Below are 14,269 nucleotides of genomic sequence, written 5' to 3' on the forward strand. Positions count from 1 at the left end.
GATCACATCTCAGCCTGCATTATGTTAAGGCTGGGAACATTTTTAGAGAAAACCATAATAAGAAGTGAATAAAGTAAATCCACACACACTCCATCTGATTTTAGAAAGCAGCCAGCTATGCTAAAGCTGCTTCTGCCATACCTCAAATGCTCTTCGTTTTGTGGAACCTGGTAGCCTTGTGGATGGTGTTGGTGATCCAATACAATTCTAGCAGTAATCTCCTAACACCACTACTTTGGTTAGTACACAGTTATATTTATTTGCAGTGTGGGGCTTTTGTTGGTGCCAAACCTTCAAAGCAGAATTTCAGGCTTTGCCAAGGCTGACTTTACCAAGAAGTGGCTGAAAATGAAAACTCTTAGTTTTAGTAATAAAGTGACATGGATTTTGCATAGATATATCTATCCATAAATAGATGTACTTCCATATATACAGAAAATACTCTCTGAGTCTGCCTAGCTGTTCATACAACACTTAGGAGCTGTGGGATTACTGCCTATTGCAGTATTTGCAAAGATTTAACACCAAATCTAACATGAAGACAGTGACAGTGCAGCACTCAGTTTCCATTCCTTTGGCTTCCCAGCACTGGTGCTGAGGCCTGGGAGACTGTGGGGTTTTACCAACACTGGTGGTGATGTTTCCATGCCATTGTGGATTCCCTTATTTCTCCAGAGGAATCCACAATCAGCTGCAAGTATATTTTGTGGGGATTTCACATCTGCCATTTGTTTTGCTGCATTAAAAAGGCTTGACCCATGGATATGCTAGTACCTTTTGTTTCCTTAGCAATGTTGCTGAAATACAAAAAAAAAAAACATTTGTAAGGCATTCTGGTAGGTAAAAATGGTTATTAGAATAATGATGCTGTCTAGTAACCTGTCTTGTATGCAGGCAGTTTGCCCTCTCCTTGATATGTCTGATAGTCCATAGGCATTAGATGCTGAGCATGTGGATAGATAATGGTTCTGATATGCTACAGGAGGTTTGTTTTTCTCACAGACTTAAGTAATACAGATATAGTGCATTCTCTGTGCACATGAAACACTGAAAACCTCTTCATCCATCCACTGTGTCTGAATGCTAAAGTTCTTTCAGCTGGAAATGCAGGATCTATCAGGCTACAGAAGCATATATAAACAATGTTCACAGATTTCAGCAGAGTTGAAGTGAATCTCAGCATCATTTGAACTGATCTTCTGGCTTATTTGGAAGATTACAATAAAACCCAAGATCGAATTCCCTATCTGATCCAGTTTCTTATTGATTGAATCCTTTTAGACTCCTCTCTAATTTAACAGTGTATTTTTATTAAAGCCAAGCACACAAACATCAATTATCCAAGCTGCATCTAATTTCCTTCTTTTTTTTTTTTTTTTCCTTTTGCTGCCAATGGATTAGAAGACATGATTAGAATTCAGCTTGAAAGCTGAAAAGCAGATTCCTAAATGAAAAAGTCTGTGCTAGGAATTAAAATATCTGTAGCAGGCATAAAATCCTCCTCCTTATCTCTAATAATGTAAACACACTTGGTTAAGTTGATCTGTCACATGTCTGCTGCAATGTCCCTGAATTAGGAGGATGTATTAGAAAGGGTGGAGTGCTTTTTGTGGTGTGTGCCACTGCTAGAATCCATCACCAGGATGTTTTAACACCAAAGTGTTTTGTATTGAGAGGTCTCTGCCACAAGGGTTAATGGGATAAGAGTTGAAAGGGCTCTGTTTTTCCTCTTAGGTTTTATCTCCTAACACCAGGAATGTTTGTGTGTGCACAAGCAATGGGAACAAGGCAGAGAAGGGGTCTTCTATGGTTTTAGTCTTGGTAGCTTCTGCAGAGTTAAGGATTTTGTAACACAAAGGTGAAATAAAAAAACTGCAATGGCATCACCAACTGAAAATCCAGAAAACCATTAACTGCTAAATGCATGCATTTAATGTGAATATAAGGAAGAGTTATAAAATCAATTAAATTGTATGCTCTTGTTTGACTGGGTTATAAATTTCCTTCTGGTGCCTGTGCTCTGCCTGGGATGAAGAAGCCATGCCATGAGCCACACAGAGGCTCCATGAACTCAAAATGCACTGGATCATCTTTTGAGCAACCTTGTCTAATGAAAGGTGTCCCTGTCTTATGGGAGTGAAGCATTTGTTGAGGTGTTTTGTTTCCCTTTTGCACTGTGGGTGGCAGTGTTACTGCCAGTGCTGAACTGTGTGAGTGCACATCACAGGAAGGAATTGTCACATTCTGTCTGTGGAGGGATGCAAAACCCGATTGTGCAGAGCTATAAACGTGGGTGGCCTCAGGGAATTTTCCTGGTGCTGGTATGAGCCTGGCTACCTGGAGCAGGGCAGTGAGCTGAGCATAATTGCAGCTGACATCCTGCACCAGTGCAATGCAGTGATATTTCATTCCTTCACACCTAATCCCTTCTTTAGCCTCTCGGGTTTTGAGTCAACACAATTCTGGCAAAGCTCGTTTGTGACACCCAGTGAAGCTTCTTGTAGAGCACCCCAAATGTCGTGGGGTAGCCCCAGGTGGAATGAGGAGCAGCAGGGCTGCACCCCTATGGTGTCCTCAGCATGATAAGGCATGGTTGGGAGCCTGGAGTATGGGCTTGGGTTAATATTCTGCTGCCTTACCAAGTGGAAATTAACCATATTAATGTATTTTATGTATTGATGTCTTGTATGTTGTGAAGGGCAATCTAATTGTGAATCGGGTGGAGAAATTGCAGTTTCCAGAAACTGATGAATAGCAGTTTTTTGAGGTTATCAGTTAACCTGTTGTAATGAATGCTCTTCATTACATGCTTCTCCTTGTTAATTAGAAGGGATTTTTACTCCTCTTTATCAAGTCAGGGCAAGTTTATTACCTTTTCCTCTGTCGTGCTTGTGATAAAGTGAAGATCCAGACTGTTTTCTGAAGTGTCCACATGAATATTTCATTGCATGTACATCACCCCTTCATGCCCTGTGTTTTCTGAGCTCCAACCTCTGATGATTACTCAATACACTTTTAAAACAATCAAACTATAGATTGTATAAGGTCTTTTTATAGGTAGAAATCCCCCCCCCTTTTTTTTTTTGGAAATACTTTAATTATGACATTAATTACCATGCCAGTTTAGACCAAGACAATTAATCACTGCTGTGCACTGGAGCAGCAATAGACTGAGGCTCAAGTTCTGTGAGTGCAGAGGTGAAGCTTGTACCTTCCATAAATCAGAATCTGCCTGACAGAGAGGAATTGGTATCCTGGTTTGGATCTTTTACCTGTATTTATTTAAAAAACAAAGTCAAAACATAAATATTCCCCCACTCGATTTCTTCTTGGTTTCTTTCCTACAGGTTGAAGCAATCCTTGTAAACATATTTGGTGGGATTGTGAACTGTGCCATCATAGCCAATGGTATCACCAAAGCCTGCCAAGAGCTCGAGCTGAAAGTACCTCTGGTGGTCAGACTGGAAGGTGAGTTCTGCTGGATTCAGACAAAATCATCCCCCAGGTTCTCAGTAATTCACTCAGAATTTCTTCTTCTCCTGAACATATTGCACAATAAGAACATGTCCAATTCTTCAGCCATAGCACAACCTGAAGCCAATAATCTCATATTTCTGCATTTATGGACTCTGATGATACTGGAAGCAATGAAAGTTTGCAATGGAAGCGTTATGAGTTTGCTTGTAAGATTTGCAATGCAAATAGGAATTATTTTGATGCAAGTTTATGTTTACTGGAAGCTACTTCTTTTTCTTTTTTTTTTTTTTTTACTGAAAGCAATTCCATTATTGCTAAACCTACAGCAAAATATAGTTGTTTAAAATTTACACCTGTGTCAATTAAAAGATGTTAGAAACAGTATTTTTGAGAGAGAAATTACTGTAACATGTTCCTCAGTCCAGCTAAAATCCAATAAAAAACAGAAGATTTGGTAATGGTAAGGAATATTTTTTCTTTAGTGCATCCAGTATTATTTCACAAGAAACAAAAAAGCCATAGAGAGGGGAGGACAAGCACTCTTTGGTAGTTACAGACTTTAATAGCAGTGAGTGTGGAGTTCTGGCTGTAATTTCTGAGAAGTGCCCTGGAGGAGGGAGAACCTTCTGCCACTGAGTGAGAAGTGCCTTGATTGCAATCAGCGCACAACCCTGGTAAGCTGAAAATATTTCTTCCTGGCCAAGTAGGTTTGGAAAACAAAGGGATTTCTGGGTGAGTTTTAAGGCCTCTTACTCCAAACCCTCCATATTCATGTTTGTGTGTGTGTAAAGAGCATAAAATGTCCTGTCACTTTGCATTGGTGATGAAAGGAGGAAATGCATCCCCTTATGGACCTGAGATGCAATACTGAGGTGGTTTCCACACTGTGCTAGAAGGGAGAGGAAAGCATGTTCTGAGTACATCAGGCTTTTTACTTTTCAAAAATTACCCTCACCAGGATTCCTGAGTGCCCACGGAGCCCTTTGGTTAAGGGGATGCTCCTTTTGTGTTTCAGGAGAAAGCAGAGCCTTACCCTCCCTCATTCTCATGCTGCACTGCACGTGCTGGCAGGGATTCTGCTGTGGTGAGTGCAGGGAAGTTTAAATACCCTAAGATGGATTTTAGAAATAAATTGTGAAAATTTTCTTTGGATGGCGCAGCACCAGTCAACACCTTAAGAGACTGAGTAAAAAGTTTAATATGGATGAAGGAGAGACTGATGGATGTTGCTTAGAAGCAGGAAAGTTTCATTATATAAAATCTCATTGTTTATCAGCTCTAGGCAATGTTGTTTCACTTTTTGTCATAGAAAAAAAACTTTTCCTGTCTTTCACAGCTGGGAAAAAGTTTATCTGTCAGATCTGTGAGACTTCTCAACTGTTGTAAGTGCTGCTTTTTAAATGAAGATATTGCAAAAACCATTAGTTTTTCCTATGAGCAAGATGTTTCTGTTGTGATATTTGCAACTGTTATAAAAGAAACAAGAAGAGCAACTTGGTCATTTTAAACTGCAGTCTGCTGGGTCTGCCGCTGTGTTTGCTTGGCCTTTCTCCTGTAATTTTGGTAATTCCATGATTGTACAGAAGTAAGAGTGAAAGCCCTGCAGAGGTGCCTGTTCCTCTTGTGCCTGTTCCTCTTGTGCCTGTGGCCTTTGGGTCATTTACTGCTCCACCCACAGGGATCGAAGCTGAATCTTTAGAGTGTCAAATACAGACTGAGGTGCAAACATCTTTGGGTTACCATCTTCCCAGCACTGCTCCCTCTTTACTGGAGCTGTGATAAGATTTCTCCTAGACTGCTTGCTGCCTCTGGAAATGGCAGCACCACATTTTCTTTAGGAAGCTGTCTCCCAGAATAATACAGCAAACTCCCACTTTTATCTTTATCTCAAAAGTTTTTTAATTGTACCTCTTATTCCTCATGTTCAATCTAAACAAAGAGCTATGATGTTTATAACCTTAAGATGTTGTATTTTGGAACTGTTAGCAAGTCACTACTGTTTTCTCTGCCTCCTTAATCACCTAACCAAGCAATACATGTGTGTTTGGTCCTTTTAATCTTTCCTCAGAAATCAGTCCCTCTGGATCCTTAATCATCTTCATTGTTCTTTGAACTCACACCAGGTTATTTAAACTTACAAGGATTTTGAATTAATTATGAATACTGTGGAAGCAATAAGACTACCCAAGACTTTTAAAAACATCACTGATTACATTTTACAGTTCAAAAGGAGGAAAAGGAGCAAGCACTCTTTTGTGTTTCCATTTTGAACATTTTCCCAGCAGAAGGGTTGTGATTATTCCCATAAATCTATCAGATTTGTGACCTACACTTAAAAGTCTCTTTGCCCACATGCACTGTGCTACAAGTGTCTTGATGACTAGAGTTTTAATCAGTTAAATCTGTCTTGATTTAGTAGGATTCTGTGGACAAATCTTTGTTCTCAGTTGTATAATAATTACAAGCCGTTTTACCAGTGGATAAAGAAAGGATTACTCTGCTCTTTGAAAATGGTGACTTTATAATTACATATGTTTGCTTGCCTTATCAGTAAAGAACTCACCAACTGAGACACAGGATTATTGTTTAAAAAGCTCATGGACAAATGGAGAAACCACATATTCCAGATTTCATCTTCTACAGATAGAAAAGTAACTGCTGCTGCGTTTATGTAGGATTTTTTCCCTTTAAAATGTAATACACTTCACTTAAGTTCTGTGAAAACTGACTAGGAGTGCTGAAGGGAAGCCAAGCCTTGCTTCTCATTTATGTAGCTCAGAGTTAGATGAAAAGAGGGAAGAATAAAAAAGAATTGTGAATTAGATATCTACTTCCTATGCTGGAAATTTTACATCCTCTCTCTTTCAAAAAATGAATTCTTTCCTTCTCTGGTCATAGGGCAAGAAGGACTGGGAGGAATCATAACTACTTAATATGTTAAAATTCAAATAGAAACAAGTTGCTTTTTATTCACATGTCTGAATGCATTTTTTTATATTTTTCATTCATGTGATCAGTGACCTTGTGTGTTCTTCAGAATCTGAAACATTCTAGTATCTTCAGAAATCTTTTACACAGAAGTGAAATTTTGCTCCAGCTTGTGTATCTTGTTTGCAGGTATAGTTTAGTATGTGTGCCTGATTTTTTGATTTTTAGTATCCCAGATTGCCTGTCAAGAGAGAAGAATGGGATGTTGCAAAGTCACACAACTTCATTCAGATCAGCCTATTCAGACATCTTGGGTTTAAACATTCAGCACAAATTTAAATGTGCCCTTCCCTGTTAGGATGTAAACATGAGGCAGAGGGAGAGATTAAAATATTCTTTGGGAAAAGTTTAAGGTAGGAAAGGGAAAATGCAGTGGGCAGAATACTTTAATTGTCTTTTACAGGTAGGTAGTAGAAGTTGGTTTATTCTTGACTGCAGAACCAACAGGTGTGAGATGTGCAAGCCACCAAAACTTTGTATGTCCCCTACCTAAAGGTCAGTAATTAGAGCTTGTCACCAGCCAAACCTCAAATCAAATGCTGTTGAAGGAGGTTAACCAGTGATGAACTTCAGACCTGATTCTCCAAGAGCTGTCTCTGGGACATGAGAGGCCACGAGTTTCCAGGCTGTGGGAAGCCAGGAGAGCATTGCTGGATCCCTGCTGGGGCAGATTTGGCTCAGTGCACAGCTGGACCCTTGCCAGGGATTCTAACACAGGCACAACCTGCTCATGTCACTAATAATAATTGACATTCTGTGTTTTATGTCTTTTTTTTGTCATAGCAGAATGTTTTGGGTCAATCAGAGTATTTTTATATTATTCATCTATTTGTTAGCACATAGCAAATGTATATAACTGTGTCTTATTCCCTTATAGCTTATTTACCTGAAAAGCCATTAATGGCATTATGAAATGCAGAATCCTGCATCCTCTCTAAGCAGCAGCATTAAGCAGTGACCATTTAGCCTGCTCCTGATGGGTTTATGGCAGGCCAAGTGAATAAGGGAACTTCATCCAAATCCTGCCTGTGGAGTATGACTGGCTGTGTTTTATTTGTTTGATCTTCATTCAGCCTCTGGCAGTGTGTGCTGGTACAACCTTACCACTGGTGGAGACATGCTTAGGCAGAATATTTATTATTAGGATTCTTTTGGTAATGAGTTGAATACGTTTGCTTTGCTACTGGTAGCAGAGATTTCAAGTCCACAGAAGTGTAAATGTGAGATTGCATTTACACAGACTGAGAGGCTGTTCCAGAAGCCAGGTTTTCACAGGAGGATGTTTAGATTACAAAACCTGAAGGTACATGCCCATAAAATTGCATCTTTCCAGTTTTTTTATGGAGTGTTGTTGACAGTAATATATGTCAGAAGACAAAAACTTCTAATTAGAAAGCCATTCTCTTCATAGAATCCAGTTAAAAACAAAAAAAACCAAAAAAACCAAAACCCCCAAATAATAAAACCTAGCAACAACAAAAGCCCCACAGCCTCCAGCCCTGTGAATTTTCACCTTTTCTCAGTTGGCTGCAGGGTAGGTGAAGGGCAGGTTATTCTGATAGCCTGGGATTCTGTTTACAGTTCTCTGACACCATCCAGTGGCAGGAGGTTAATGCTGGAATAGTGGGATTCTTTATTTGTTTATTTTAACATCTGTTGCAACAAGATGGTATTCTTTGTAGATTCCTAAATGTTTCCAGTGCTTTTGGAATGTTTAATTTTAAATCTTTTACCTCTGCTTTTAGCAGGATCATTATAATTTCCATATTCTCCACATAGCTAAAATACTTAATCACAATGAGATAAAAGGCTATCACAAAAAAAAAAAAAAAGAAAAAAAAAAGAGAATTACAGCAAAGGAAGTGCTTGCTGAAAAGTGTGTTTAGTTGTATGGTCTGCCTATAAAAGTGTTTTATATAAGAAATAGAAAATGTATTTGTACACTTTTGACTACAGTGAGGCTTTTTTTTCAGCTTTCATCATTTCATTTCCCTGCATAAACTCCCCCTCCCTTCTCAGGAGCCTGTGTTTTGTATTGATTTTGTAATGCATGTTAGACAAGTGGTGTGGAGAGCAATCAATGCAGTGCAGAACAGATCCAATGCATTGTTCCCTCTCTGACCCGTTAGTGAATTAATATTGGCCACTTAGTGAAGAGCAAAAGTTACTTTTAAATACATGGCTATCACAAACACCACAATATTCTTTTTCCGTGTGGGAAAATTTCCCTCTTCCCATTTTTTTCTCCTCATAACACTTTGTCTTGTAGAATCCTATTAGAGAGATTAGTACATTCTTGACTGTTTAAAATGTGTATCACACTTGTATCTAAATAAAAGACAAAACCTTTAAGGCATGTTGGGTATCACTGTACAAATGTGAGGGACTCCAAAGAAAACAGAACCTTGGGAATGGCTCCTGCCTCCCCTGTGCAGTGCTGGGCTGACAAGTAGCAGCCTCCACATTATATTATATAGGATACTTGAACAAAAATCAAATATGCTCCTTTTTTTGCCCATAATATTGGGGTTTGGTTGGTTTGTTGGTTTTTTTTTTCTGTAGAAAAAGTTCTATGCAGTTCTGGGTGTTACTAAGCAACCAAATCCCCCTTCTGTCAAAGATTTCAGATGCCTTTGACCTTCCTGCAGCGTGTCCCCTGCACAGGGATGGGAAGCATGACCTGTTCAGCCAGTGCCAATGCAGAGGGAGCAGATGGGTCCCACATTCCTCTTCCTGATCCTGCCTCTCCCATCACAAAGTGCTGTGACAAGGATGCCTTTGGTCCCTTTCAACTCCAAGAGTGGCAATCCTGACTCGAGCACGCTGATGAAACAGCCTTTTGAAATGCTCTGCTTCTGTGGTACCATTTCAGATGTTTTATGAAGTCTGATTTAAAAAAAAAATTGAAAAGTCATCCTCTAAAATGAGCATTCTGGAAGTTGCACAGTAAAGAGTATGCTTCTTCCTTGGTTAATAATTAAGGGTATAATTAGTGTATAGCTCCAAATATAATTAAAATTCATTTTGCTGGGTCTAGGAATTACAAAGTAATTAAGCATTTTGGCATGGCAAATGATCAAGGAACATGACATGGAGGAGGAGGAGGATAGAAATTATTCTAAAGAGGATCAGCTCAGCGTTCTTGTGCTTGTGACTAGTGTGTGACCCCAAATTGTGGATTCTGCTTCCTCAGCAGGATATCTGCCTCCAGGTTCTTCTGTGGTGCAGAGCATAGCAGTGATCAAAAGTGTCACTTGGCTTTGCTGCAGAAAGCTCTGGAGAATTCCGACTTTCTGTTAGTTTTCCAAAAAGAATGAGAGTAAATGGGAAGGTGATGCTCTTGCCTTTTAGACAAGGAAAGTGGGGAAAATGTATTTTTCTGAAATATCTTTTGCAGCTTTGGATTTTTTTCCTTTCCTTTGCATTAGTCTATTGACTGAAATTGAGCTTTTTCCATACAAACTGGAGCCCTTGTGCTGTGTAATCATATTTTCTACTTGAGGTAGGGCAGACATAGCACTCAGGGACATGGTTTATTGGTGGACTTGGCAGTGTTGGGTTTCCAGTCATACTCAAAGATCTTAAGGGTCTTTTCCAACCTAAATGTTTCTGTGATTATAATAATTTAGCGCAGCAGCAGAGGAGGGATTGGTGTCATGCTGAATTACTTCAGAGACCTTTGTATTCCCTGTTTTTAGTAAAAATGCAAAAACATATTCATGAGCAGCTTAAACCTGGTTAAATATTCAGGATTACCCAAATCTTTGCCTTTCAACAGCTCATTTGCCAGCTTTCAGTTATCACAGGTAAATTTTAGTTCTTGTTGACTCACTGATTAGCTGTAGCTGATTGTGGCTAATAAATGGCACAAGGTCCCACTACCCAGAGCTCCTGCTGGATGTCCCTGCTGGCTCTGACCAGGGGATGCTGCACTGACCCTCTGATCTTCACCCAGCCCCTGTTGTGCATTGCCTGCCACAATTGTCACTGGGATTAGCAGCTCCTTTTGCTCAGCTCAGTCTCAGGCACTCATTTCATCTGTTGCTAAACTGAAATGATGTGTAGTTTGAGGCATTACCTGATTTTTCAGAGACATGCTAGGAGATGTTATTTTATTCATTAGTATTAATTACTAATTATAGTCAGTGTTTTTTTTTTTTTAGGAACCAATGTCCACGAGGCCCAGCGGATTCTGAGTGAAAGTGGACTCCCCATCACATCTGCCAATGACCTTGAGGATGCAGCAAAGAAGGCAGTGGCAAGTGTGGCCAAAAAATAACTCCTTGAAGGTTATTCTCATGGAAAGTATTTCTGTATCATTCCTGCTGTTGTTCCAGAGGATTAATGGAGTTCTCCTAAGCAGAGATCAGGCTTGGGGGAATTAACTGGAGATACCTGGCCAACCCAGGCCATAGCTTGCAAGTTGGGCTTCAGAAATTTTGCAGCTAAAATCTTCAAGAATTTGTATGTCTTTGTCTAATTTTGGTGATTTTGTTAGTCACAACTGTAATAAGTAATGCTTCACTCCCTAAAGCTCTTTTTTGTCTCTCCTTCCAAAACTGTCACTGTTAAACTCATGGTGAGAAAAAATAAGTAATAATTTACTTCTGTCAACAGAATTATTCTTTTATTAAAAACTTTTAGGTCACCTATTTCACAATATTTTCATTTGTGTTTTTATATTGTAAAGAATCAGCAAACTAACAGTGGGTTTATATTTTTTATGGACTTTTGCAATAATGTAAAAAGCTGTGCTTGCAATCCTATTTTTACTCAAATGAATGATGTTTATTTTCTTTTTTTTGGACGTCACTGGTTTTGCCTTAAGATGATTCTCTTTTGCTGATGCCAATGGATACCTCACAATAGGAAAAGGGACTGGGTAGTTGGTAATGAAAGGAACTCCCACTCTTACTGTGCCTATAAACCACTGAAATGTGATTAATTTCTTTTCTAGTTTTTGGAAATACCCTTCTGTACTTCCAGGTGTAGCAATGCCATCCAGGGGGCTCCAGGAGGAGGTTTCTGCCACTAAGGAAATGGCTGCTAACTTTTTAAAATATCCTTTTTTGTGAGAATGTCACTGCTGTGAGGTTTTAAAGATGAGAAGCTGAAGCAGTTTTCTCTCAGGAGCATGGAGAATTCTTCAGCTGATTTAACTTCCAACAACCATTTATAATTTATTGGGACTAAAACACAAATGAACTTCTCAATTTTGAAAGTATTTGACTTCTCAGGCATCAATAAAATTATGTATAAGAAAAAAAAAAAAACAAAAACCTAAGTTTCAGTACTTAGATATTGACCAAGATTCATTTTGATTATATACTCTTTTTAGCAGTCAAAATTCAAGCTGTTAGTTACACAAATCATTCATTCAGGGAACAGAAGGCAATAGTGAAGATCTTGTGTAACTAAAGAACTTTGTACAAATCTCACTCTGCCCAGGAATTATGTGCTGAAAATCATCAATAAATTTGAACAGTGAACAAATGAGGGGATATTATGATTTGGACTTGTAAATGGGCAGAATTATAAAAATTTGTGGAATAAATTCCTAATTGTGATTTTTTTTTTTTGAGCAGCTCTAATCAATACCATGTTCTGCTTAGAAAAATGTAAATAAATTTTTCTTGACATTTCCATTAAAACTGTTACATTCAAAATAAATTATCTGCACTAATCTTTGGCTCCTGACACAAATAGTGCAGATGGGTTGCTATCATCAATTCCTGCAGGTTTTTTCTTCTCCATTCCTTTCTCTGCATATTGCTCAAGATAAAAATGTGTGACCATTAGAACAGCAATAAATATGCCTCTAGGGCTGTAGTTATTGACAGAATGAAGGAGAAGGGTATCCTTAGCAGCTTTCTTGAAGGTGCATAAAAGCCACACTTCTCTGAAGGAAGAAATGTTTACCTCACCACAATAAATAAGAGTCACACTCTATTTTATATATTTTAATACTGGAAAGTGAAGATTCTGTGGAAGAACTGTTTGTGCAATGTTGTCACACACTGTGTCCCTAACTCTGGTCTCAAAACCATCCACTGTGCAAAGATTAATACTGTGTATACCATTTTGTCAAATAAATGTAAAAATGAACATGTTTATTGACTTTATCTTTTCTATAAAATAGAAAAATGTTTAATTTGCCTGTACTTTTCCATTCAGCATTTTGTGACAGTGGGTGAAAGCAGGCCTACTCACTTATTTTAATTAACTCTAATAAGGCTTATCTCTAACTAAAATCTTAGCTCCTCTACAATCTCTAAATTCCTTAAAACTCCACTCACTTCTGTGGGGCGGGAATTAAAGCAGGAGCAGGAATGGGCTGGGGAGTGTTTGACGTGTCTGAGGTGCTGGGCTCTGGAATAGGGCTGAGCTTTCAAGGCTGTAGATAGACATATTTGGAATAAATGAGAGGAGTGAAAAGCCTGGGAAAGCTTGGCACCACTGTTGAGGTCTGTTTCAAAGTGAGAAGTTCTCCTCTGCAAGGAGAAAAAAATCCCTCCAAGTTCAGCAGGGACAGGACAAGCACCGAGGAGCTTTGGATGTGGTAAGGGACGTGTAGGTCAGACTTGTAGGCATGAGGTAAGCCAAGGATGGGCTGTGAAATCATCAATGGACGCTTTTTAGAGTTAGGTGAGCATCTGTCAGGGATGGCTTAAGGAGAGTTGATTTTTGCCTCAGGGCAGAGGGATGGAGGAGGTGACCTTGCAGCCTGATTTGATAGGATTTAATGCTTGTTGGGAAGGTTTTGTTTTCTTTCTTTCTCCCTAACTTGTAGGTACAGGGAGGAAAAAGGAGGACAAATCTGGTGGATTCTTGAAAGAAACTGTTTTTAATTTAGTCACCAAGAATGATCTGCAGCTGCCAGGGAAATGAAAAGCAGATTATGCAAAGTCAAGACTTTCCCTAACAATGGGAGCAGTGTTATTGCAACACATAAAAGGCTGAGCAGAGAATTAGGGGTATCTATCAACTTTAATATGTTTAATTTAAAAAGGAACAGGTTGCACCAACAATTTTTTTTCCTATTTAATGAGACCCATTCATAAGTAGAATAACAGGATTTGCCTGTCACCCAGAGGAAATCATGCCATGTGTACTTTGGTGCAAAACTTGTGTTGATCGCAGTGATTTAGGACTTTTTCCAGCCCAGCTACAGTCAGTTTGATGTCAGGATCCTTTCATCTGGAGACAGATGCACCCTTGGTAGAATCCTCAACATGTCTGTGTCTTTGTTCAGTCTCCCAAAGTACCAACTAAAGATTAAAAATAAAAGTATACATGGATTATTGCATGTCACCCCTCAGAGATAACTGCTGTGAGGTAAGATTTGACTTATCCAAGACCTGGTAGCAGACTGTAGAAGAATCTCGAGTGCATAATGTGAATTTGGCCTTTTGCATTTCTGTTCTGCCCGTGTTGGTGGGTGCTGGGTAGTGGCAGTGACCATTGCACAGCATGTGGTGCTCCCCATGTCCTGAGCCATTCCTCCGTTGTAGGACTGAGAGCACTGAAGAGGGAAAAGGGTTTCTGTGTGTCTTGGATGAGTGTCAGGCTGGAGACAGGACCTGAATGTGTCCATTCTGCTGCCACTGAGTTCCCCCTGCCACCTTCTATTGCATAAGCACAAAGTGGCCTTGATGGGCACAAAGCTCCCAGGGCTGGCTGGGGAATGCAGGAGAATCCTCTCTGTGCCTTGGGAAGGGGATCCAGGAGAATTCTCTCTATGCTTCTGCTTCTCGTGTCTTCTGTACCTCACTCTGCCTGCAAGGAAAATCCTCCCCACAGGAAT

The 14,269-nt window shown here is 39.4% G+C and overlaps 1 protein-coding gene across 1 annotated transcript in view; it reads left to right on the top strand.

Annotated features, from left to right (window-relative positions):
- The window catches only part of SUCLG2 (succinate-CoA ligase GDP-forming subunit beta), a 110,125-nt gene extending 97,551 nt beyond the window's left edge, over positions 1-12,574 (top strand). Inside the window, exons 10-11 of the mRNA XM_012573496.5 lie at positions 3,348-3,468; positions 10,629-12,574. Of these exons, the coding sequence (XP_012428950.5) occupies positions 3,348-3,468; positions 10,629-10,744 (237 nt within the window). The 3' untranslated portion in view covers positions 10,745-12,574. The remainder of the gene's footprint in view (positions 1-3,347; positions 3,469-10,628) is intronic.
- Positions 12,575-14,269: the final 1,695 nt, after the last annotated feature.

The sequence above is a fragment of the Taeniopygia guttata genome, chromosome 12 (assembly GCF_048771995.1).
Source record: "Taeniopygia guttata chromosome 12, bTaeGut7.mat, whole genome shotgun sequence".
Classification (NCBI taxonomy): Eukaryota; Metazoa; Chordata; class Aves; order Passeriformes; family Estrildidae; genus Taeniopygia; species Taeniopygia guttata.